The sequence below is a fragment of the Anarrhichthys ocellatus genome, unplaced genomic scaffold (assembly GCF_004355925.1).
Source record: "Anarrhichthys ocellatus isolate YVR2014 unplaced genomic scaffold, GSC_Weel_1.0 scaffold5, whole genome shotgun sequence".
NCBI lineage: Eukaryota > Metazoa > Chordata > Actinopteri > Perciformes > Anarhichadidae > Anarrhichthys > Anarrhichthys ocellatus.
In genome coordinates this window covers 14,709,824-14,734,507 of record NW_022280035.1, presented here as the reverse complement: position 1 = coordinate 14,734,507, position 24,684 = coordinate 14,709,824, and the positions used below count along the sequence as shown (strand labels likewise).

At 40.1% G+C, this 24,684-nt stretch overlaps 1 protein-coding gene across 3 annotated transcripts in view; it reads left to right on the top strand.

Annotated features, from left to right (window-relative positions):
- Positions 1-1,927: 1,927 nt before the first annotated feature.
- Positions 1,928-24,684, top strand: part of gpr153 (G protein-coupled receptor 153) — a 39,320-nt gene continuing 16,563 nt past the window's right edge. For all 3 annotated transcript variants that reach the window (XM_031844924.1, XM_031844922.1, XM_031844923.1), the window contains exons 1-4: positions 1,928-2,333; positions 14,246-14,871; positions 18,392-18,821; positions 22,331-22,520. In XM_031844924.1, coding sequence (XP_031700784.1) covers positions 14,498-14,871; positions 18,392-18,821; positions 22,331-22,520 — 994 coding nt within the window. In that variant the 5' untranslated portion in view covers positions 1,928-2,333; positions 14,246-14,497. The remainder of the gene's footprint in view (positions 2,334-14,245; positions 14,872-18,391; positions 18,822-22,330; positions 22,521-24,684) is intronic.

Sequence of the window (24,684 nt, the reverse complement as noted above, 5' to 3'; positions counted from 1 at the left end):
TCTCTCTCTCTCTCTCTCTCTCTCTCTCTCTCTCTCTCTCTCTCTCTCTCTCTCTCTCTCTCTCTCTCTCTCTCACACACACACACAAACACACACACAGTCAACTTCCGTTCTTTCATCTGGCTTTCTTCCTCAGGTTGTGTTGCAGCAAAAGGGTCTTTTCCTCAGCTTCTGGTGTACCTTTGAATTTTTAAGAAGTAACACATATGAGGGAAGTCTGTGTAACAGTGTCAAACTGAGCGCCGAGTCATCAGTGAGTGATGTTGACCATGTATCATCATAACTGTTAGGGTGCAAAGGTTGCTGGATACTATGGAGTAAGCTTAAAGAAAAAAGTCTGTTTTTATAACCTGGGTCATGTTTACTTTGCCGCTATCTACAATTGAATTACTGAAATCAGCAGACACAATGACATAATTAAGAAAAAACAATATAGTATGATCCAGCAAGACAATCAACATGAGTACTCAGACAATCAGAATTTTTAATCTCCAGTTCACCCCAACCTTTTATTTTAAGGTGTTATAACTGCACACAAACTAGCATACTTGTAGATAAGGGCAGGAGGTCAAAGCTAAAGTGTTGTGGAAGAAATGATAGCTTTTGGTAAGACAGGAAACTTAAAGGTTCTTCTTTGTTTTCACACTTGGAGGTTAACCAGCTAAATCTGAAAACACATCTTTTTAAGTCAGTTTTGGCCTTCCGTCCATGCTAACAGGCATTTCTTTCACAAAAAATATTGTTTTGAAAACAGGACATATGGTCTAACTTTAAACCTTTCTAGAGATTTTTTGTTATTGTAAAAATAAAGTAATAACTTAATTTAACTGGGGCTAAAGACCCACGTTGTAAAACATGATGCAGCTTTAAAGTCCCTAACTGACAGCAAGAGATACTGTAATTCCAAAAATCTTATAATTTCTGAAAGGTTGAAGGGTTTCAATAGACCTTCAGTGACATGAAACAAGCTACCAAGTCCTCCTCCAGCTTTCTCTGCAGTACAACTCTCACTGTGGTTTTGGACCAACTTTAAAAAAAGACATTACCCTTAAATGTGCAATTAATGTGTTGTTTCTGTTGCATTCCCATTGTGTGATTTTAATATTAGAACACATGTAAACCTTGAGGCTGCACAGAAGCTTTAGGTCAGTATTGACTGGATCAGCTGTGAAACTCAGGGGACATTTATTTCCCATCCTGCCTCAGTATCTGGAGGAGCATTTCTGTTTCAGGCTCTTCAGTAGCACAGCCTGGAGCTGCAGCACTGTGGCGTGTGTGTAGGCTTATCTGTTTCAATGAATGGGGAGCAGTGAGAGTGTGCACTGCTCATGAGACCATCCACCAAATAAATGAAAATAATCCTTATAATAGAGGCAGAAACCAAGGCGCCAGGGACCGCTCTGTGTCTCTGCTCTCATGGAGGCCTATTCGTTTTCTCACTGGGCCCCGAGGGAGGAAAGCCACTCTTACAGAATCATCCAGGAAAGGAGTCTTACATAACAAGTCGTATAATGTCAATGAAAAGAGCTCATTTAAAGGAGCATGAATAACAGAAAATAACGTGCATTCATTGATACGGGAGGTTCAATGCAGATGTTTGGATGATATAAATAGATGGCAAATTAGATTCATGCTTATTGCTAGCTGCAAAAGGGCCACCATAGCCATCTCTTGTTGCCATCTTCTATCTCATGGTGAAAGGAAGCTTAATGAAGTCCGTTTATAATCAACTCATTTAAATGAGACCTTTAATGAAACATATGCCTTCATGTTCATTCAATGAAATGACCTGTTTTTATTCAAAGCCAATGTGCAACATGCAGGAGCAGTTCTCGCTCTGTCAAAATGCCGACCTCTTTTCCATGAATTATTTCTTATTGCGGTTCACTCCCACGGCCACGGAGCGTCTGACCCGCGCACGAGCCTGTGCTGTCGGGAGCGCGCAGCAATCATGCCTCATCCGTCGCACGCCTCGCTAGTGTCGGAGAAATAGCAGGAGACATTCGTCTTTTACCTAAAAAAAGAAAAAGCAGCCCTCGTGTTGTCGTGCGACCGCCGGCTTCGTGGTGAAGAAGCGAACACATTTTCATCCAAAACTCGCCCATATTTGTTCTCCAGTCAATGAGACAAAGAGGGTAACAAGACACGAGAGGAGTACAGCTGTGGTGTTTCGGGGCTCATCCTTCATTTCGCAGGTCATTCCTTTAAATTGACGCTGTTCAGTTTTGGGATGTAAAAGGCACTCTCAGGGACCTCAACTGATGTGACTCAAACGAGTGTTTTCATTCCCCGGAACAATGAGCCCCGTGGGAGGCCGAAACGTCTCGTGAAAGGTAAGATAAAGACTCGCACAGCTGATTACAATGATGTCAGGCTCATTTTGATAGGTGTAGAAAGGTAGGGCGCTAAGAAAACGACGAGGCTTCATCCAAACAGGTGGTGTCCTGCAGCTCAACTGATGAGAGGAGAGGGGGGGGGGAGAAAAGTAAATGTAATGAAGATGTAACATTCCTGTGGACCTGCCGTGAAAAATCTGACCTATTTTGAGGATTGCGTTACAATTAATTTGCATGCAAAACAAATGCGGATGAGGAAGTGACCTAATTGGAAGATTGAATTACAAACATGACAGATAGGCTTCCTATAGGCAGTTCTACACTCATTTAACTGAGTCAACAGCGTCTTTTACAATACATCTGTTTGGTAGCTAATTACTCTGAGCTGCTAGGTGAGGGGATTACTAGAAATGACCAAGATTAGACGATAGAGAGAAAAACGCACCAGTAATGTGAACCAATACCCAGATAGCGCGCTTACACTGACTAAAGGCAGATTGTGACATAAGGATGTTGAGTTTCCTGCAATCACAAAGCCTATCACGCATACAAGAGGGACATGCAAACTGATGCAGGCAATGTCTGCAATGTACTGAGCACAATCTTAGCAAAGCTTCACACCATAAACAATGCCACTGTAGCCTATGTCTTCTTTGTGTTTCTTTTATAGCTGTTTTTCAAAAATGAATTTGCAATATTCATGACTGTGGTGCATGTGTGATTTGCCGTTATACAACCTTCAAATGAAGCTGCTGAAAAGAAAGGAAGTAAGTTTTACAATTCAGCTTGACAGAAGTAAAACGATCAAGAGACACGATTTAGACACCGGATGGAGTTCCAATCCAACTTGTAAGTTTGGAATGAAAGTGTTTTAATATGGCTACATGTTGACACCTGGCATTACAGCGCTCGCGGTGATGATGGACTAAACCAGACATTTCTGACACTGATGAGGACATTATTCACAACTCCCACACCAGGCCAAAGGATTTACTCGTTTTTAGTTCCAACTAACCTCTTTATTTTTCACCATATGAAACATGTTATTGACAAAGAAACACAACACAAATACCTACTCCTTTTAAAAGCTACATTTTAGCAAATTCAGATCTCATGACTTGACTACAAGTGGGGGAAAAAAAGATAAGAGAGAATGAGCGGGCTTCTATTGTTATGATTCAGTTTGTTTCCCATTGGAGCACACACGGCAGAAGTGAATGGGAGAGTGGATAACACGCAGTCGCAGGTCAGAAAGTGGCCATGCAAGCCAACGATCACATCCACTGCTCAGACAAAGTGCTGTAGCTTACATGTGACAGTTGCTGCTACACCACAAAAGACTCACGACAGATCCCAGTGTTTCGCGGGGCATAATGTGACATTCTGTTTGTCACACATTTGGCTCTGTCATTTTGTGACCGCGTTAGCTCGCGTTAACACTGTTCTACTTTTCCCTTAGACGCAACACATCGAGTCCGCCTTTCGTTAGACGGCATTATATGGCAATTTGGTATTAATTACAGTGAGAAGAATATTGCAAATGGTATTCCAGATGCTTTAAGTCTCTTGCACCAGTTTGACTTTATTATTCACAATAGAAAAATGTATTTTCTGTACAGTATGGTATTATCCTAAACTCTAAACCCTCTGCCACATGGTGCCCAGTGATCCAGCTGCAGTCATAGCTGGAGTTAGCTTAACATAAACAGAAAGGGAGCCTCTAGGGTTACTTTTGTGATGGAAAATTCAACTACTTACTCTGGTCGCTCAGCAAAGAAAAGTGCTCACAACGTGCCTCAGTAACATCAAACAGCAGGTAGGATTCTGGCTTGTGACCTTTTTTTTTTTTTTTTTTTTTAATACCTTTATATCTTATTTGTAATTTGTGGGAAGGCATCCCATGGACGCGTATTGCACCAGCTTGTAATCTTACACATTTACTGGAGCTTTGTGTTAGTGGAAAATCAAGTGCAGGAAGGGAATTATGAAAAGCACAGTAGATATGACATCTCGGTGCTGGGAGCTGGCTGTGTTCTAATGACTGCACACAGTATTTAAGAAGATTCCGTCAAGCTTGGTTGCAATTGTAGTTTGTTACAAATGCGTTCTCACAGGCCAAACAGCAAATATAAAACCTGTTTGGAAGAGTCTAATTAGATGCAATTTAGGTTTAAGATGCCTTAACGGTGGTAGGAAATACCCATTAAGGATGTCTTGATATCAATTTTACTGCACAGAAAAAGCAAATTAGAGCTGGAGTTTTAGATTTCACATTACCATTTATGTACAAGTACCTCAGAGCATAATGCTATTGATATTATTTGATGGGTATTTAATCAGTGCAGACGTATTTAATCAGTTTCAGACTATTTTAATAGCGTCCCCATTGGCACATCGATCTGGGAGGTTGCTTGGCATTCAATAATTTGCCAGTTTGATGTATAATCTCCAGCAGGAGGATATCGTTTCAATAGAGTAATTGTCTTAGCTTATCTCTCTTGACAGGCAGGTCAGAGGTCATGGTCAGATGAGCACCTCTAGAGCTTTTTTTTTTTTTTTTTTTTTTTTTTTCCTCTCATCCATTTAGAGACTTCTGTGGCCGACACAGGGACTTGAATCGGCATTAGTGCAATGCTGTGATTAAACGGAAGGGGCATTTGCTCACAACGTGTTATTGTTGTTTTGTATTTCAGTACTTGAGCATGGCTGCTTGTGCATATTTGCTGTCTGGTGTCACATGCTGTACATGGATACGCTACAATGACAGTAGCGTCGCAGAGTTACTCACCACAGGACGATGATACAGATGAAATGCACGATGTCGTCTTTCACCAGAATTCAGAGTGCCCTCTACTCAAATAATGTTTCATTCATAGTTTGTGTAAGTATACACCCGCTACTGCAAACTGAACTTTGGCCTTGTTTTACCCCAAATAGACTGGAGCAGAATGGTGATGGATGTGAGTAGCTTTTATTTTTCCAGCAATGTAACCGATTCGCATTCAAGACGGGCCATTAACAGACTAACCGTTGAAGCAGATGTAGCCGAAGTGGTCTTCTTTCAATGAGGCTGGTTTGGTCTGTATTTGTACACTGCAGCTAAACATTGTTAATCGTGGATGAGTGAGAACCATACGGACTGAACTCTAAAGTACTTCCTTCCATTTATCGTAAAACCAGAAGCTCCGAAGATAAATTTACGATGCAGTCGAATAGGACCTAAAGAATGACTTCCTATGTCTTTTCCTAACCTCTTTTCCTTTACTTTAGAGACGGGGAAAGATAATTCATAAAGACTTAGGAAAGCATCACCACAGTGCTTAGAGAATCCTGCACTTACTCTCGGCTACAGATATTTTTTTTTAATGCAACTTTATTTATAACGCACAGAAAATGAGTACAATGAAAAACTCAATGCTGTGTGATTCAATCAAGGATTCCTGTCCGAAACAGAATCGCACGTTGTCAGAAAGATGTTTTTAATTCATCCATAGTGTACAATAAACAGTGACGGTGGATGTTAATGACTGCTGAATGGTCGTGTTATCTCCTTTCCTGTCATAAAGAATGGTCCAGTGTATCCTAGGAAATGAGAAAGCATTGAAGCACCTTTCCTTTGCATTTAGAGGACTCGACCAGCTCTTATCATGGCTGCCACTTTAAATGCTTCGGGGTCTTTTCACTCAGTTAGTAACCTTCCTAAGCTAAAAAGACTATTTGACCGCAGCCTTGTTGTTTCCTATTTTTGGTCCTGGTTGACTAGGATTGCAGTCGAACAGTCTTCTATAAAAACGTTCCCAACTGAGTGAAATGACCGGGAAGAAGTGGCAGCCATGATAAGAGCTGGTCAAATTCTCTGACTGCTAAGGAAAGGTGCTTTAATGCTTCCTTTCTTACCTCCTTTAGCATTGGATACACTGGAACAAATAGTTAATGCCATCCCACAATTTAAAGCAATGCACCATATCTCTATATTCCTTTTTTAAATTCCAACCTATAGCCTGCATCAAACTACATGGGAAGAATGCACAAGGAGAAGTAACTAAGATGCACATTTAGTGGTCCATCTTCTGAACATCGCCATCCCATAATTACGTATCCTAGTGTAAGTGCTGTCGGGTTCTTTTAACACAGCGGTTGTCTTTTGAGGAGTCAATATGAATTGCCTTTCACATCTTTACTTGACCTCATGACGTTTTACATCGAAGTCGAGGAGAAATTGGTTAGGAAAAGACACAAGACGTCTTTTTTTTTACTCTTCCACCGTGTCAGAATGACTCTGCTCAATAAGGTCGCCGAGTGATGATGAAATGTAGGGACATTTAATGTGCTTTTGACACTTTCTCGGTTTGATCTAGGAAATGACAAAGGAGGAGTGCTAGTGGACCAGCAGAGCCGTGCCAGTTTAACGGTTCAGCATTTTATTTTTGTATTTATGATGGAAACATGCGGATAGTAGATCAAAGTCTGTTGTCTGCTGAATGTGGATCCAGTGTGGTTCCAGTACAGTGCAACAGAGTGCCTAATGTGGTGGTGGTTTGTTTACCAACGGTGCTCTAATGAAGGGATGATAAGAGATTGTCAGATATTGGTAACGCAATAAGCCCTCTGGCTGTCATGTTTATGAAAACAGTCCTGGTCTTAAGGATTTTGACTGAGGTAGGAAGGCCTCATTTTTGCTTGAAAGTTCAGCTGTTCACTTCTGGCTGCTTTCTAAAGTTTCTAATACTCTGCTGTGCGTCCTCCTCTGGGTATAGAGCTCAGTGTGAACACACTGAGAGGGGACAGACAGGGATTTTGATAGATTTTAATTAAGCATGCATTTTATTCAGGCTCATTTTAGGCTATGGTACGTGTGCATTTTGAGTGGGACCACAGACTGTATAATGACACAGGTAGACGGATATCAAAGTAATAGAGTAGAAAGCGCTCTCGGGCCAATCATGGGTGGAACAACAAACTGGCAATAAGGAGGAACGTTTTTTTTACTTAATTCATTTTTATTTTTTCCTTTTATGACTGTTATCTGTGTTTGTGACAAAGTAGCCTGAATGGGAACTTTGGAAAAATGACAATTGTCATCTAGTTGTCCTTTTCTTCCAGGAATGCTTCTTTCTTAAAACGTTGAACCGTAAGTTCCAAGGAGGTCACAAATATCAGCCGTTTGGGTCCTAAAGAGGTGAATCCCCTTTGACAAAGGTATCTTCTTTCTGCAGGACAGTAGGTTGAAGCCGATTCTGCTGATAATTTGTCACGCCAGGAGGAACCTCTCCGGACTCTCATTGATAACTAGATAATGAGCGCTCACTGGAGATGAGTGAGATTGATGGTGTTTTGCCCTCTGAGGGACGTTGTAATCCCTCATGTGGTGAGGGAGAGCTATTCACCAGCACTGGTGACACCGTAACGTGCCGAAACTGACTGCTGGCCTAAACAAGTTGTTGAACTATCCTGATTGTACAAATTAGAAAATAAATTAGAAATATCCATGTTGTCCTGTAAAAACAGGAATTGTTAGAATAGATGTGTTAAAATTCTAATGAAATAATTCTAATCATCTAAAATTTTAAAATGGTTTCCTTTACTTAACTGCTGATAAATTCTCTTATTTATGCTCTCTAGGAGGCCATGTCTCTGAACATTTATAATAATAATGTTTACCCTTTTAAAAGGTCTCATATTGTAGAAAGTCAGATTTCCATGTCTTTTTTTATTATTAAGTAGGTCTCTAGGTGATATATAAATACTGGGAAAGTATCCAAATGCTCAATCCACAGAGTAATGCACACGGCCCGTATTCAGAAACTGCCTTTTAAAACGATGTTGTGATGTCACTAGGGGTGAAGAATTCATTTAAAAATTATGAAAATCGCAATACTCAATAATATAATTTATTAAAGGTGAAGATGTGTCAAAATACCATTTTAAATTGTATATTGTTGTGCTGCAGAGATGTCCTGGCCTACACATCATATTCCAGAGACTTAAGAAAACATCTTTGTTTAGAACAGATCACACCATAATCATATTAATGTTATATGTCAATGAAAATGAGAAGAATAATGTAAGAATTGTCATTCCCTCTATTCCTTGCAATATCGGTCAAAGTTATGGCAATTGTATATTTTTATTCCTATGAGCCAGTGACAGCCGTGGCCGTCTTTACATAACATCTCTACGTAAGATATAACTGGTTGTTCATTTTACACAAAGGGATCATGGTTTGTTTTGTTCACCTGCGTCTAGCGAGAAAAGAATTACTTCAGCACCACGGACAGCGCTATGGGTTTATCAATACACAGCACAGTTAGGCTGATTTTTCAGAGCCGTGGCGGTGTGGCAGGTTAACAAGGCGGATGTGTTTTGGTAATTTTGCTTACAAAGGGAATGACGGCAGTGAAGTAGCTATTTTATACTTTATATGTTTTGTAATTGCCTTTAAGTGGGAAAGGGAAATGAGTGACTGGCCCTGACATTCCCAGCACTCAAATCTGTAGAGGGCTGCACTTGTATTGGGCAGCTCCCTAGCATGAGTGTTTGTAACTGTGTAAATGTGAAACAGGCTGCTGCTGCTGCAAAAAAAAAGCTTTCCTGCTGACTTGACTTTCAAAGTAAAGCACCTGTCATGTGTAAGCATCACAGATGTAATATTGAACACTCTGTGGAAAGCTGCGCAGCCTCCCAGGACGGAGTATATTCCCATCTGACAGCTCCAGGGATGAGTTGCTGGTTGGGCAATAAGACCCCATGCGTCCCACCCGTCACCAGGGAGCTTATTAAAGAGGTCCGCTCCAGCTCCTGCCAATTGGAAGCTGAGCGATGAGGGTCCGGATTACACATCCACACCAGCTTTCACTTTGTGCTGATGAGCCTGATTAGATAGAGCTTTGAAAACCATCATGTTCCTTGGAACAGGTTTACATGTAATAATTGGTCTGATCTCATTCAGACACACTGTCATCTACTTTGGCCTTTGTTTTAATAGATGCATGCTTCTTTATGCCTGCCAAAATCTGTCTCGGCACACTTGTCTCTTCCTCTCTGTATCTCAGCTGATTGTGGTTTGAGATGAAGAATGAAAAAGTGTTTGGTCTTTTTTTTTTTTTCTTCCGCAGTTCAAAATGTGACTCATGTGCCAAGGGAAGAAAAACTCAGTTCCCTACACAGCAGTTTTCATCAGCCCTTAATGCTGATGGTATTCCTGCAAATGCTTTTGTGCAAACAGGCTGTCATTTATGTTTCCACTGACGGATACATCATCATAGTGAATAATTATGCTGTGTCTAGAAGTGAAACAAGCCATGCTGAGTCATCTGTATTGAAACAAACTCAGGATATCGTATAACAATGGGGTCAAAAGCATTATATTGCATCCAGGAAAGCAGTCCCTTTGCTGTTTTCTAATGTCTTCCACTGCATTCTGAAGGAAGTTGTTTATATTTTTAGCTAACAGAGCTAATCGAGGGGGAAATTAAACCCTGTGATGCTTTTATTTTGGATCAATTTTGTTTGTGTACCTCTTTAATTGCTATATTATAAAATACTCTGAGACATAATTTTGGAAGAGTTAATCTGACCAATTTATCTCACTATAATGCAAAACCCTGATAAAACATACACTATATTGGGCACTAAAGCACTTTTAAAGAAGGTACCTTTTCCTTCACAGCTTGTTACACCCAAAGCATTTCAATCATTTAGAATTTTAAGCTAAATAGATTTAAGAGCCTGTAAGCATAACCTGACGTAGTTGGAACAAAGGCTCTGTTGATGTCATAGTTATTATAGGTAAATACACAAGCATTGTTTGGTGGCAGAAGTCTCAGAAATCAGTCATTTCTTGTTCCAAGGCTAATTTCATGAGGTTTAAATATAAATGATTTGCCATACATTTTGCTCTTAAGCGAGTCTTCACATCTGGATGTAAATGACTCATGAGATGAGGAGTTCAAAATTTGTCATTATCAAAATACCGTTAAAGCTACCATGACACAGTGAGAGTGAGTGCGAGAGTGAGAGTGAGAGTGAGTGCGAGTGTGAGAGTGAGAGTGAGTGTGAGTGTGAGAGTGACTGACTGACTGACTGCTAATACTACCACTATACCACGCTACTAATACAACTATGTACTAGAAGTATATCATAGTGCCAAGAGAGTTTGCAATATGATGTGTGTTTTTTGTATTGAAGCATCACTTCCGAGTAGATTAGTTCAACCTGATTTCCATCCAGATGTCATGTCTAACACTCGTGCAAAAGTTGCTACATTTCCTGTCATGGCGGTTAACAGTAAACAGTTTTTTTTTCTCTTGATAAAGTCAGCTCAGAATATGCTAAAGATGAGAGAAAGTGAAGAGAAAAATGCAATTGAGCAGTTGATTATGATCCACAAACCTTCTGTTGAACGAAACGATAAAGGGTTAAACAGAGCGTTTGCGCTACATATTATTGGAAGGGTTACTAATGAGGGTTAGTAACGAACCAACTGAGTGGGCTCTTTAGTGTCACTCTTAGTCTGAACAAGTTGTTACCGCCAGCATTGACACCGTTTGCTCTCTTTCACACTAAATGTTTGGCTTTAAGCCTGGAGACTTGTATTAAAGGAAATGCCTCACAAATCTTAAGAGGAAGATTGTCTCTCTAAAACCTTACACCAACAAATGAAACTCCACAAATGGAGCAACTCACATTTGGATGGGACTAGAATAAGCCAAGTCCAGGGGAGATATCGCCCTCTTGATCCTTGTACACATGCCATCTATTGCACTTCTGTCCATCCTGGCAGAGGGATCCCTCCTCTGTTGCTCTCTCACAGGTCTCTCCCTCTTTTCTCCCCATTAAAGGTTTTTTTTTGGGGGAGTTTTTCCTGTTCCGATGTGAGGGTTCCGAGACAGAGGATGTCGCATGTGTACTGATTATAAAGCCCTGTGAGGCAAATTTGTAATTTGTGATTCTGGGCTATACAAAAAATGAATTGAATTGAATCCTTCATTTTCTGAGTCGTATTTCTGAACCCTTTCCTGTTGCCTCCAGTCCATTTTCGTAACAGAAGGTATGTTTGAACTCATCCTCATCTATATTTTCTTCTTGAACAGGAAGAACACATAAACCCTATCACGCGAATGTAAACCTCATTTTTAGTAATCCAACCCACTGATTATATTGATTTCAGGCCAGTATCCTAAGAATAACCTTCGTAGTGGATTAGTTTGTGTTACTGGTTTTCTGCTTTTCTCGTTTTTTCCATCCGACTCACACAAGAGAGGAATGTTGTGAAGTTTATCTTCTCTTATCTAATTTGCAGTCTAGGCTGTTGTTGTATTGCAGAGTTTTCCCACATTGTAGATATGATTAATTGTGTCTACATTTTTCATTTTCTGATCCCTGAATACGCACTGTGAACATTTCTTTGAAGGCAGTGTAGCACAGCACAATGATTCGGGGCATTTTAATCAACCTTTATCGCAAGTGTTGGTCTGCTCCGGTGCTGCTAGATGACACTGGCTGCCTTCACTTTATGTCAGTCTGACTGATGAAGAATTTCACCAAGCATGAATATGCATTGGACTCATTCTCAGCGGAGTCTTGCATCGTATACAGTAACACATAATGTCACTCAACCCATCCTAACACTCCAGTTTATCATTATCTGTGTATTTATTTGTTACACTTTGTTTTACAAAGTTAGGAAAGCAATGTTTAAGTCGAGCCTGATTTTGCCTTAGACATAAAATAATGATCTCGGTCACTTCCACACAGTGACGCATTCAGCTTATTAATTTAACACTGGTATCGTATCGGCCGATACACAAAGCCCAGGTTTCATTATCGTATGGGGACAGAAAAAGTGTATTAATCAGGTTATTCATTTAGTTATTTCCACATGTATTGTACTGAATTCATTCATGTTTTTTTTATTTACGGATATATACAGGTAGGTATCTAATATTCATTATAATGAATTCATCCTGAATATTGTGAGTTTTCGTTGCCATGCTTTATCTAATATCCTCACTGTGACCAAACCCTGCTGTTCCTTCCCTGGCAGGCAAAATAAGTTTACCTGTGAATACTTTACAGAACTACTTTGACTAAGATGGCATTCCTGCATCTGTCTTTGTTGCTTCTAAAAACAAAATGGAGTTAATCTCACTTTCCAGTGTTTTGATACCGTTACTATGTTTATTGTTTGACTCAACAGTTTCAGTCAGACTGCAGCTCATTTTTATGTTTTCTTCGGGTGTGATAACGCTATTTATCACCGTTTGTTTTCTTGTATTATCTCCACAGTGAAATGTTGCTTTATTATCTTTTTTTGAATCTATTTTTGTGTCTTGTCCAGAATCACACTGCAGTATCACACACAACTTGTAGACTAAAGTCACATGGACCACGAGTAGCTTGTTTATTAGACGGAGTTGACAGCCTGTTTTGGCAGCAGGGGGGATCACAACACACTTGATCCCTTTGAACTTGAGCTACGTATGATGGTCTTACCTTGTAGCGTGTTATTGGACGTTAAGAACACAGAAGAAGAGGAAAAAGATGATTTGACAATGAAACGCTGCTGAAAGTCTGATGTCATTTTGGCATCTTTTCCAGTGGTAGGTGTTTAGTACCACTATTCCACTCCTAACAAATTGTGCCACACTTATGCTTCATAGAGATTTGTTTTAGTGTTATTTGTTCTGCCTTGGTCAAATAGTTAAGTCACTTTTAGAGTTTAGCTGCTTTGGTGTGAATATGTAGTTCCTTCTTAAACCAGCAGAATATTTCATCATGTGGTTGTAGGACGACCTTCTGATTTCTATGGTAACTCGGGTCCTGAGGAGCGTGTAAATGCTGCTTGATAACCTCCTGCTGACAGACGTTTAGGGTGCCATTGGAGGGACGAGTGAGAGAGGAGGATTAGATCAGTGGCAGTGAGAGCAGGGTGATGATGACGGGGTTCTTGTCATTTCCAGTGTCCCCTCTTTGGGGTCTTGCCCAAAGCACGTCAGTGTTTGGACGAGCCAAAAGACAGGAAATAGATGTGACAACACGCTCCAGCAGTGCCAAGCATTTTTCCCTCCACAGTGGGGGAACCAAAGTCCTCTGCTGATTGAAGCTGTTTTTAGGAAACGGCCCTAAAAACTGACCAAAAGTGTAGCAAGCTTTTTTTTCTGTTTTTGTACTTTCGATGACTCCTTGTAGCAGGATTGTATACAATTCAGTTATGTCACTGTTTTTTAAGGGGTATAGGTGTGGGACGAAATGACTGAAATGCCTTACAAAAATAGTGAAGCCCTGTACATCAACTGTTGCCTAAAAAATACTTAAGAGTTGAATCAACACCTCTCTGACGGCATCGACCAAAAAAATCCCCAATAATTATTTTCTTTAAGAATTGATATATTGAGCAGCAGATCCTCACAACTAATAAGCTGGAACTAGGGGATGTTTTTGTGTTTTTGTTTTATGAATGACAGTTAATTAATTTTTACCTAATTTGTTTTAATTGACTATCATATTGATGAATGAATTGACAAATTGTTTCAGCAGTAAGCTTTGCAAAATGGAATTGATTTCAGGGCAAACATTGCGTTTGTTTCGGTTATTTTGTAGCATTTTGGTATGAATGGATTTTTATGTGTCGGCAGAATCATTTTTCAGTGGCATCGCATGCAAAGTGTTCCCAACATGCCTCCATTCAATAAAATATAGCAATTGCATATGACCGTATCTTTACCCTATTGTCTGTCATATCACATGCAGCATTTTTAAAATAAGCTCTGCTGACTGATAACTGTTCTTAATCACATGACATGTATGGCTTTCAGTATTAACTGTTAAATTGAACTGACTCGTATGATGTTCTTTACATCCTCTGTCTCTGATCACTGTGTGAAATCTTCCCCCCTCTCCGTCCTCAGGCTCGTAAGGGAACTGGCCCGGCTCTTTCATCCTCCCCCTCTTAACATTCCGCTGTGTCGCACCTCCACCATGTCCTTTCCCTGCTGTGGCGCTCCCATGGAGAGTGCACGCCCACCCAGATAGGATGCCTGCCTTGCCCGACGTCCTGCATCCCTTCCTGCCCATCACCACCTCCTCCTCCTCCTCTCGTGTACCTGCTCTTGCTAACAGTTCCTTGCGGACCCCCGGGCTCCGCCCTGTCCCACTCCAACATGGTGGATGAGGTAACCACCATGAAGGATGACGTCATCAACGCCAACACGCTGGCTTGGCTGGTCTGCTCGGGCGTGTCCATCCTGGCCAACACTTGGAGCATCCTTAGCGTCAGTGCCAAGCAGAAAAAGTGGAAGCCGCTGGAGTTCCTCATCTGCACGCTTGCGGGCACGCACATCCTCAACATGGCCATCCCCATCACCATGTACTGTGTCATAACACTGCGCCGTCAGCACTCCAACTACGAGTGGAACGAGGGTCTGTGCAAGGTGTTTGTCTCCACCTTCTACACCCTCACACTAGTCACTTGCTTCTCCGTCACCTCGCTCTCTTATCACCGCATGTGGATGGTACGCTGGCCTGTAAACTACAGGTAAGACACTCAAGTCTGTTGCTCAAAAAGTGTTGTTTATGCTCGGTCCGATTAAGCTCTTAATTTAGGTGGTAACATGTTCAAAGGGTAATTTCACCCTATTTACAATTGTATGTCTCATAGTATCTAGACGGGTATCATACCACTAGAGATAACTTTGCCTATATTCAGGTTTTGTGGTATCTGTCTCTGAGATTTCTGTCTTCACTCCAATAAAATAGAGATAAATGGAATTTTGTTTGTGGTGCTCACAGCCTTAAAAATTACTGGTTACTCTGGATGATCCTAAAGCATGTACAATAGACCTCACTGTATACAGTGTTTATTGGAATTTTCCACTGACGAACTAGTTGGCATAAAAGCTTCATCTCCTTATGCCACTCAAAATAAGTTTTATTTGTAATTCAAGGGGGGCCAAATGTGTCGGCACAATTCATTGCACACATTAAAACATAGTGTATTTTGTACGTATGTAATATTTTACAAAGCTAGACCCTATAAATACATTTTTATAGATTCTGATCAGGTTACAGTTGCCTTTTTATCCATTCAACCATCCATTTTTTATTAATTTCTAAGCAATATAATTTATAAACAATACATTTTAAATTCTAACCTCCTGTAAAGCTTTACATAAACACATCCTGACATTTCAAGCTGCACATTTTGTACCACTTGCTTCACTTCTGAGCAGATTCCTCAGATGGGATGGAGACGGAGTTTAGATTAGTGTTACTCGTCAGCATGTTTACCTCAGCTTTTGAGAGGGGTGCTCTGCATTAGGTGAAACGTCTCTCCTGCCAGTACCAACACATCTACTGGCTGCAGTTATTTTTGGTAACACCATGATAAAACCCTCTAGACTGAGCATCTGCCAGCTCGAGCTTCCAGCTTCATTTGGCTCCTCACAACATGTGATATTACGAAGTAATACTGAATAATAAAGCTCAGGTTCACATCACATTAACAGTCTGCAGTAACACCAAGACATCTGCTGTTCACACATAATCGGATGTTCTGAACAACATTGCTGCTTCCTTTGAAACAAGATTTGAATGCTATTTTTATCCGTGTTCAGGGATGCACATGCTGCTTTAACATAACCTGCTCTGGTGATTATTCAGGAAGTTTTATTTCAAAATTGCACTTTTACAAGCACATTAAATGACAAAATATGACTGTATTGTCGTCATGTATGTGTAATTTACATGTCTTTTTCATCTTGGTATTTTACCTGCAATAATACACAATGATAACAATAGCTGTACAGCAACAAACCTAAAAGGATACTGATCACATAATCATCAATTTGCTCCTTTTATAATTTGCAGCTTAAGGACAGCTTACCTTGACGCACACCGCAGAGGGCTTGGCTTTGCTATTCATGAGTAATTTCTGGTCAGCAGTTGCACGTGAATGCATCTGTAGGACAAATACTGTAGAAAATGAATTGAATGGGATTAATATTCAAGTTTGCACAATACAAACGAGCTACGATGTGAGTTATTGAAATGGTGCAGAAACGAATGCTGTGGTGCATGTTGTGAAGATCAGTATTCTCTTCCTCCCCTGCTGAAAAACCAAAAGTGATTTTACTTCCTGCAGCATCAGATGCTCTGATAAGCCTGCAGATGCACAGCCTATCCGCCTAGTCAGCGTTGCCAATTTTGCAGATAGGCAGATGTTCACATATGATATGCAAACTTCCTTTTAAATCTTTGGTCAATCTTGGTATCTATATTTCTTGTGCAGCTGTCATTATTGGCTGATGGCCACACAGAGATATCAGGCTTTGCTCAAATGCTTTTATCCCCGTCATCTGTTCCCTCACTCATCTGACAGTATTCTCTCTCATCTCCTGTCTGGAAGTATTGAGTTTCCTCTCAGCAGCTCCTCTTCTTGTTTCCAAGTCACTTTTAACAATGATATGGTGGAGGGATAGCTCAGGCAATGCACCGTGTAATTGCTGTTCATCTTTCATTTAAATCGCTTCACGTTTGCTCTGCTGAGGTAGCATGGCTGACTTGTCTCTGACATTAACACACACCGAAGGCCTGAATTATGAATTCCAACCTTGTACTTCGGCAGCTGTTCCCATCATCCTGCGCTCGCTGTCTCTTAGGAGCTTTTTCCCCTCGCGATGCTCTCTCTCTGGTAATAGATTCAAGCAGCTCGGTGACGTAACTTTCCCGTCATACGCACCCCAGGCACATTCAGGAAAGGCTAGCATAATTACTCACAGTGGCAACGAGACCTACTTGTCTTTGCACAAAGCCGTAGTGCAAAGATAGAGGCTGCTGCTGCCCTCTCTGAGCCATTTCTATTGTGTCAGTGCATGTAGACTAATGCGTTAGTAGTTACACATATTTTAACTGTATGTTTATTAACATATCTTTTTATGCGAGGACATGCCTTCCATCCAGTGCTCCTCCAGAGGATTTTAATGAGCGGAAGAAGAGGACATGTGCTTTGGCTCTCTTAAGGGAGATGGATTGGGTTTCCTGCCAAAAACTGCTCCTGCAAAACTCGGACTTAACAGAGAATATAATGTATTCCTTCCCAACACAAATAAATAATGCAGGAGACGTACGTTTATGTTAACTGCCTATGTTGTCCCTGACTTATTGTATCTATTTTTGAAGGAGGCCAATTTATAAACACTGGACTGAGGTGACAAAAGCCATGTAATAGACTATCTACGTATTCTACAAGCTAAAAAAAAAGGATTGGCTCTATGTGTGAGTTCAACAGCTCAGCACCTCTTTAGGTGCAAAAGGATAGCACCATCTTTTTTCTCAAGTTTTGGAAATGAGTACACCAGTAACTGCCTGTCATATTGTTAGATGTATGTATGCTGTTGCAAACTTTGCCATACCGCCAGAGGACAAACGCATTCAGCAAATTGCTCAACTGTAACAATTACTTGGAGAGGAAATGGAAATCCCTTCGTACTGAAATAGACCGAGGGACGTGAAAAGCAATCTTTAGCCATCAGCAAAGCATTGATTTCCCTCCATTTAACTGCAGTTTATCTGAGTGATGCATGTGTGGGATTGGGCTTTTTCAGCTTTCTGCTACATTTATGGTGTAGTTTTCATCAGTTTTTTTCCATATAAAATATAACCGTGCCGTCATACCTCTCATTAGTGTCTGTTTGAATTATTTTGTGCAACATATTGTGAGTTCTCTCTCACACACACACACACACACACACACACACACACACAGGTGAGTGGTTAGGGGCCCACCCTTCACAATCTCCTTATTTAGTCCTTTTTTACAGCATGTTTCTGAAGTTTGTGTAAGGTTTGAAACGTACACTTTCAGTATTTGTGGTCCAACCACCTGCACTGTTAAAGTTCTATATCACCTTTCAGAGCCACCAGTATTGGGTCCACTCGTTTAAGACGCTCATGAGCTACATGACATTCCCAGCAGAAAGAAAACCAAAGCCCATTTTCTCTTGAAGGCCTGACAGTAGTTTGACTTGGATTATGCTAAAGGCTTGTTCTGCTTCCAGGTTGAGTAACACCAAGAAGCAGGCCGTGCACACAGTGATGGGCATCTGGATGGTCTCCTTCATCCTGTCCACGCTTCCAGCTGTAGGCTGGCACGACACCATTGACCGCTTCTACACCTCTGACTGCCGATTCATTGTGACGGAGATCGGTCTGGGCTTCGGCGTGTGCTTTCTGCTGCTGATAGGCGGCAGTGTGGCCATGGGTGTGATCTGCATCGGCATCGCTCTCTTCCAGACCTTCTCCATCCAGGCGGGCCACAAGGCTGACAAGAACAAGTTCAACGTCCCCACCATAGTGGTGGAGGACGCACAGGGGAAGCGCAGATCGTCCATTGATGGATCGGAGCCCCTCAAGACATCACTGCAGATCACCTACCTGATCAGTGGAATCGTCTTTATCTACGACTTCCTGACTGGCTTCCCCATACTGGTGAGTATACTGCCTGAACATACTTGCAGGTAATGATGGAGCTGGTCTAAGAACCAACCAGTTTAAGGATAAATCAAAAGTTCCAAATGAAGGCTTTTTTATATAATAATGGGCTCCATTAAACAACTCTCAAAGACTCATCACTCAATCAGTTTGCTTGTTTCATGTGACGCAAGAAAAATGTATTACAGTATTTTCATACCAGTTTTTGAGATGGTGTGTGTGTGTGTGTGTGTGTAGAAAGAAACGCACACTAACACATGGCTGATGGCAGCCATTTTTGTGACCTCTTCGTCACTCAAACTGTTTGCTTAGGGTGATGAAGGTTAAGGATTTAGCACTGGTGCGCGAGAGAGAGAGATGGTGGACAGGGTGAAATTAAACATTAAGGTAAAAAGAACGGTTTGAGGGTGGAGTTTGTTCACTGTAGCCCCTGTAACTATATTGTAATTGTGGGTGACGATTGGAGGAAGTATGGGTTGTGGGTTGAATTTTGTCTATAATAACCGCGATAGTAATAACCATGATGATGATGATAATAATAATAATAATAATAATAATAATAATAATAATAATAATAAGAAGAAGAAGAATATGTTGGCCAACACAATGGACCAACAAAATGTTGACCGTGCAATTCATCATGATACATAATGTGTGTAGCTCATAGACCTGTCCCAGGTACAGGTCACTGGAGACATCTTCTCTCTGTTGTCTTGTAGGGAACTCCAGGTTTTGAAAACAGTGTATTTAGAGTGATTTGGAGATGATCCGCAAATATATTGATATCAATATTTTAATAAATAATTGTCAGTAATGTGGACATAATGATTGAGTGGGTAAAGGGAAATAATAGAACATCTAGAACAGTGTGGTGAGTTCAGAAAATGACAACTTTACTGTAATGCAGTCTTTAAAACCAGGAAAAGACGACACGTTATGATATCCAAAATCTAAGACGATATCTAGTCTTGTATCACGATATTTGTATGAAATAGATATATTGCCTAGCCCTAAGTTTACCTTCCCTCTACTTTCTCGGGAAACTGATCCTTCAAGTGCATTATCAGCGGGTGAAGAAAGAGCGAGTTCTGTTTCAATGCGTCGCCATTTGGTTTGCAAATTCCACCCTCAGGTTCTCATTCATTTTTAAACAAGTCGATTCCCTGTTTGTCTATGCAGACTTAAGAGCCTGTGGAAGGCTCCAGGCGTATTGCTCATGATGCAACCAAACCAGCCATCCTGCCTTCTTAAAAGCAAGCCACCATGCTAGAGCCATGTTTTCCCATATGGAAGATGTACTTTGACATTTTTTGTTTTTATTCGAGCAATGTAGGGCCCTCGCTGTTTTTTTTACGTAGATTGTAGCACATCAGAGGTTGCACCAAAAAGGAATGTAAATAAAGATATAGAGATTGAATGAACTCCATTATTAAAACATTGCTGGTAAGAGCAATTATTCAGTACTGATGAGCTCACAGGTCTTTAGGCATCACAGCTGCTGTTTGTTGTTCAAAAGTAACCAAAACACTGGGAAATGCTTTTTATGAATTAGTACATTTCAGTCAACGATAAAAACACTGGAAATGTCACCATTTCTTTGTGTAATGCCTCTGTTGATATTGTGTGCTGCTTAACTAGATTGTTCTTGTTGCTTCATCAGCTGGAAGCTGATTTGAAAAGACAGTGGCGTATCACTTTCACTACAAAATCCTATTATGTGTCTCTGTGTGTGTGCATAACAGAGAGGGTAGAAGAGTACTGATGAAAGATCCTATTTCCAGTGCAGTGACAGAAACAACAAAAGTTCAGCTAGCCATCTTTATGGCCTGATGTAATGAGCTATTTAAATGCATGGAAAGCTGTACCGCATAATATACAATCGTGTTGCACTGAGGAATAGATTTGAGGAACAGAAAGCATAATTATTTATATGAGCATATATTCAAGAGTTGATATACTACTTATACTCAACATTTCTATAAGAAAGTGAAAGCCCTTATGACATTATCTTTAAAAAAAACAATATATTGTATATCTATTCATCTAAGAAATTATACTTATGCAATACCAACATTATATAACTCTTGGTATCAGTAGTAGTATGTCCTGTTATCAATTTATGGGCTGTAAGAATTTATATTTAGAGGTTATAATACACAAAGCTACTGATAACTCCCCTACTCATAAGCTCCCCAAAGAACAAAATAAGTACCCTCAGATGAAAGTACATTAGCTGTAACAACATCATGAAATACATTTTCTAGACTCCTAATGCGTTGTAAGGTGTTGCGACATTTTCTAATGCCAGAATGAGTGTTTTATTATTACTTTTATTCTTTCTGCCTGAAAGTGTGTTGAACATCAGCAGGTGATGTGTTCTAATAGAAAGACAACCTGTGTTTACCTACAGTGTCTTTTGTTGTCTTCACAGTCTTTTGTCTACATGGCACTTTTTAGATTGTTTTAGCTCCGTAGACAAACGAGATCAGTTTCAGGCTTCACAACTTCATCGAGTCATGTCGTGAAGCTGCCGCTGTACGGCTGGTGCTCGAGTTCAACATATGATCAGAGGAGGCGACACCCGAGATAATGAGTTTGACTTAATCAGTCTGATCAGTGTGTTTTGGCGTGATGCGTTAGATATGAGGATTAGACTCTGAACCTCTCAACGTTAATGATCAGATAATGCACTCTGTTGCTCCACTGAGGTGGAGAACTGATGTTCGATCTAATGCTCGTTCACTGCCTGAATGCAGACATGAAATGAATGAATATTACAATCAAAAATCCAACGAGTGACCTGAATGCATCTGAACCAGTTTCTGATAAATGTTAGATAGATAAATAGTTACTTTATTAATCCTACAAGGGGATTTTTTTCCGCTACAGCAGCATTTATACATACAGGTAAGGAGTAAAAAAATATAAAAAGAAATGTAAAAATGCACAATATATACAGTAAAATAGATTATTATTAATAAATTAACTAATTAAACAACAGTGCACAGATTTACCCAAACTAACAGTGTTCTAGTTGTGAGATTGATTTGGCCAGAGGTGATTTGTTATGAAGTCTTATTGCAGTGAGCCGGAATGATTTCCTGTATCTGTCCTTGGAACACACAAACAAATCATCAGAATTCATTTATTTTTGTTGTATTTTTATTACTATTCCCTGAACTCTGTGAATGGGCACAATGGACAGCCTTGTGCCGAGTGCCTGCTGACAGTACTATAGCTTGAATATTAGAAAATGGAGAGTGGTGTTGGAGCAAGTATCTCTTAATGGTTTTAACATTCACACTTCTTATGGCAGGTCTTTCACTGGACAACGACACGTAAAGTGCAGCTTCTGAAATCGTTTTTTCGGCATTTTGTGGAAGTCTCTTCATATTCTAAACGTGACTCGAGTTACTTGATGTCCATGTTACTCGAGTTACTTGATGTCCACGTTATCAGTGCTCTGAATTTTGCATTCAGTATAACCCTTTGCTTACCCTGCCCAGGTGGTGAGCTTTGCCAGTCTGAAGTTTGACCGTTCCTACAACTGGATGGTGTTGTGTGTGCTGTGGTGCTCTATTGCCCAGTCCATCCTGTTGCCCATGTTCCTCTGGGCTTGTGACCGCTATCGGGCTGACATCCGCATGGTGTGGGAGAAGTGCGTCGCCATCATGTCCAACGACGACGTGGATGAGGGTAAGACACTGTCGGAAATCCTCCTCCTGTCCTCTGCCTCCTTTTTCCCTCCTCGTCACCTGATGATGTGAATATGGATGATGATTCCTATTACCTAAGACAGCTGTGTGGACTAGTAAAAGCTCTAAAGAGTTTGCCCAGTTAAATGCTCAGACTGCATTTTCAAAGGTAGTTCCACAATCCATAATTTGGTATAAATTTGCAGTGTTTCAAAACCATATACCATATGACGAGAAATTGCAGATAATTTGTTTGAGATTACAGAATCCAAGTGAGAGGTAAAGACGAGGCATGAGTTTCTGAATTCAGGGTTTGGTCTCTCAGAGTTGTTTGTGTTGAGAAGTGTTCTGGACTGTCTTTGTTCATTGGAATGGCAGAGACCAATATGATTCATCAACCTGAATGGTTTTGGCTCTTTGCCTAGGGAGTTGTTGAACTGAGGGAAATTAAGGGCAGCAATATTGCAGGAAGGGAACAGAGGTTAGCATTAAGCTAAGACATCTTTAGTTTATAGCCTAATGTTTGATAGACATGTCCACCTCATGTACTTGAGCTACAATATGGTGTCACCTTTGTGATTAACAATCCTCTGGATTCAATTTGAGTCGCATTGATCTGATAGCAACTGAGACATGCTGCAGTTCACAATGAAATGTTTTTGTTAAATTATGACCGATAATCCAGTGGACATGATAAAGTTACCTCATAACATCCATCTGAGCCAGTTAACATCAACGATTTGTGACAAGAAAAACAAACTTTTCAGAATGTTGCAGAGAAACATGTTGTTTTTCCTCAGTGTGTGAAGACAGCTGATGCTGTCAAATCACAGGATGTGATCTATGTCATGCTTACATTTCTGTGGCCAATTACAACACAGCACACACAGATATAGCTGTGGTTCAGATAGTTGTTCTTTAGACGGCTCAGAAATGGGTTGAGGGAGTTTATCAATGTTTTGACACTTATTTTCTTGTCAACAGCCAACTATCCAGTTTACAGGGTCAGTGTTCTGTTCCCTAATTCATAGATTTTTAAAGGAAGATAATACATTCCTGGTTCTACCTCATGATGCAAGTTTAAATTGCCCCTTGACTCCGGAGCACCCATGATTACCACATATTCACATCCTCGCCTTCTGTGATGGCTCTGCTTGGTGTTCTAAGTATTAAACTATGCAATTACAGTCTGTTACTGCCATCTATTTTCAGACGGATCAATCCAGTTCAACCAGATTCTAGAAATAGCAATGCTACACATTAATTGTTGTGAAAATATTCAACAGTCTGTGTTAGTCTCATTGATCTTTGAGCTGAACTGGCTTTAAGGTGTGACACAGGATGACCCCAATATATTGTATACATACCAATTACTGCAAATCTCTAAATATTGGAATTGGTCATCCTAAAAATGTATCTTTTTGAAGTGGTTGATTGGGTGTAGTTAAATATGGACACCTTTTTACCCTGGGCTATCAAAATAATAACAAAATAATAGTAAATAATCACAAATATAACATAATGTCTATTTAGAGGTACATTTTTTACTATTTGGTTAAATTATTACATAGTACATAGTTTACAATAGCAATCATGAGTTGAGCTGTTTGTACATGTTTCTTAAATACTTAATTATTAATATTTAGTTTAATTTTGTTCTTTTAAAAGGCCGTACTTACTTTATATGTTGTAGTTTGAGTTTTGAAATCAGTGGTCAAATGTTATCATGTGACCTATCATGTGACCTTTGTTGTCAGGAGATGAAACTGAAGTGACAAGTGTCTGTTTAACTTTCTGTCCTAAGATGTATGTTTCTGTGTTTTTGTTCATGGCATGTACTTTATAGAATGCTTTACTTTACCAATGCTATGAGATTAATGTCATTACAAAAAAGAAAATAAATATTGCTGGACAAAGGACATATTTACCTTGCAGCACGTCTTTCTGTTTCACTCGATTGTGTTTAAATTGCACAATCTTCCTCTAAAATGCTATAGCATGAGAGGACCATCAAATAAATGGTTCCCCATTCATTTGTTAGGAACCAGAATGAGCTGAAAAGCACTTTTGTCTCATTATGATGGTCATATTTCCCTCAAGTCACAAAGGGTTGCACCCAACTATTTTTTATGTATGTATGTGTGTGTGTGTGTGTGTGTGTGTGT